This window comes from Chiloscyllium plagiosum, unplaced genomic scaffold (genome assembly GCF_004010195.1).
Source record: "Chiloscyllium plagiosum isolate BGI_BamShark_2017 unplaced genomic scaffold, ASM401019v2 scaf_91522, whole genome shotgun sequence".
NCBI lineage: Eukaryota > Metazoa > Chordata > Chondrichthyes > Orectolobiformes > Hemiscylliidae > Chiloscyllium > Chiloscyllium plagiosum.
Genome location: NW_025177996.1, coordinates 1 through 2,147, shown reverse-complemented (window position 1 = coordinate 2,147; position 2,147 = coordinate 1). Strand labels below are relative to the sequence as shown.

The 2,147-nt window shown below is 68.6% G+C and overlaps 1 protein-coding gene across 1 annotated transcript; it reads left to right on the top strand.

The window, feature by feature from the left end:
• Positions 1-527: 527 nt before the first annotated feature.
• LOC122545382 (arginine-glutamic acid dipeptide repeats protein-like) lies at positions 528-2,141 on the top strand (the record flags this gene model as incomplete). Its single annotated transcript, XM_043684425.1, has 1 exon — positions 528-2,141. A coding segment is annotated over one exon (1,614 nt), but the record flags the coding sequence as incomplete, so codon positions are not given.
• Between the last annotated feature and the right edge of the window lie 6 nt (positions 2,142-2,147).

Genomic DNA, 2,147 nt, shown 5'->3' with positions numbered 1-2,147 from the left:
GGGAATAGGGGGACAGTGTAGAGGGAGCGTTACTCTCCCTGGGAGTAGGGGAGCGGTGTAGAGGGAGCGTTACTCCCCCTGGGAGTGGGGGGACGGTGTAGAGGGAGCTTTACTCCCCCTGGGAGTAGGGGTGCGGTGTGGAGGGAGCATTACTCTCCCTGGGAGTAGGGGGACGGTGTAGAGGGAGCTTTCCTCTCCCTGGGAATAGTTGGTCGGTGTAGAGGGAGCGTTACTCTCCCTGGGAGTAGGGGAGCGGTGTAGAGGGAGCTTTACTCTTCCTGGGAATAGCGGGGACGGTGTAGAGGGAGCATTACTCTCCCTGGGAGTAGGGGAGCGGTGTAGAGGGAGCTTTACTCTTCCTGGGAATAGCGGGGACGGTGTAGAGGGAGCATTACTCTCCCTGGGAGTAGGGGGACGGTGTTAAGGGAGCGCTGGGAGTAGGGGGTACGGTGTAGAGGGAGCGCTGGGAGTAGGGGAGCGGTGTAGAGGGAGCGTTACTCTCCCTGGGAGTAGGGGGTACGGTGTAGAGGGAGCGTTACTCGGTCTGGGAGCGTGTGCTGGGCGCGGGGGTTGGTGGGGTCGGTAGAGGGAGCCTGACGTGTTGTGCTTGCCCCCAGGAGAGGGCGGGTTGCCCTTCGTCCTCCGATGCCGACAGCGCGGACACGGACGGGGGCGAGGCCGGGCCCAGCGACCCCCGGGACATCGACCAGGACAACCGCAGCAGCTCGCCCAGCCTGGCCAGCACAGGCCGAGGCCCGGCCGACTCGGACACCTCCTCGCCCTCGCCCTCCTCCCCCTCGCCCTCCTCCCCCTCGCCCTCCTCCTCCTCCTCCTCCTCCACCTCGCCCGGGCCACCGCCCGCCCTCCAGCCCCTGGGCCGCCTGCCCCGGCTCCCCGCCCTCCGGCCCCGCCCGCCCGAGCTCGGCCTGCCCGTCCCGGGCTCCGGCCCCGCCTGGGGGCCCCCCTTCCCTCCCCGGGCCCAGGCGCCGCCTGCCGGAGGTGCCCGGGGGCCGGCCTTCCCTCCCCCGCCCCCGCCGCCGCCCTCGCCCGGGGGGCCCGCCCTGGGCCAGGCCTCGGGCCTAGCTACTCAGGCCTCAGGCCTGGCGCCACAGGCTTTGGGCCTAGCTACTCAGGCCTCTGGCCTGGCGCCACAGGCTTTGGGCTTAGCTACTCAAGCCTCTGGCCTGGCTCCACAGGCTTTGGGCCTAGCTACTCAGGCCTCTGGCCTGGCACCACAGGCTTTGGGCCTAGCTACTCAGGCCTCTGGCCTGGCGCCACAGGCTTTGGGCCTAGCTACTCAGGCCTCTGGCCTGGCTCCACAGGCTTTGGGCCTAGCTACTCAGGCCTCAGGGCTGGCGCCACAGGCTTTGGGCCTAGCTACTCAGGCTTCAGGGCTGGCGCCACAGGCTTTGGGCATAGCTACTCAGGCCTCAGGGCTGGCGCCACAGGCTTTAGGCCTAGCTACCCAGGCCTCAGGCCTAGCTCCACAGGCTTTAGGTCTCGCCTCCCAGGCCTCTGGCCTCGCTCAGCAGGCTTTGGGCCTAGTTACTCAGGCCTCTGGCTTGGCTCCGCAGGCTTTAGGCCTAGTTACTCAGGCCTCTGGCTTGGCTCCGCAGGCTTTGGGCCTAGTTACTCAGGCCTCTGGCTTGGCTCCACAGGCTTTGGGCCTAGTTACTCAGGCCTACCCGTCCTCTTCCTCTGCCTCCTCTTCCTCCTCCTCCTCCTCCTCCTCATCTGTCAAGGCCTACCCCTCGCCAGGCCAAGGGGCCTACGGACAGCAGCTGACCCCGCACTACCTCAGCCCCCCCGGGCCCGGCCCGCAGGTCGCTCCTGCGGCCTACCCGCTGCCTGGGCCCGGGCTCCAGGCCTCACGCCAGGCGGCGTTCCCGTTCCCGGGCTCCCCGGCCTCCTCGCCGTCCCCTTCCTCCAGCTCCTCGTCCTCCTGCACACCAGGCAAGGCCTGCGCCCCCAGGGCCCAGGCCGAGGGGCCTGACGCCCAGCACTCGGAGGGAGAGTCGGGGAGCCCCGTGCTGCCGAGCCCCTCCCCTGAGCCCAGAGTAGTGGACACTGCCAGTCACGCCAGTCAGTCTGCCAGGTACCGCAGCCCTCCCTCATCCTCACTCTCTCCCTCCCTCCATCCTCACACT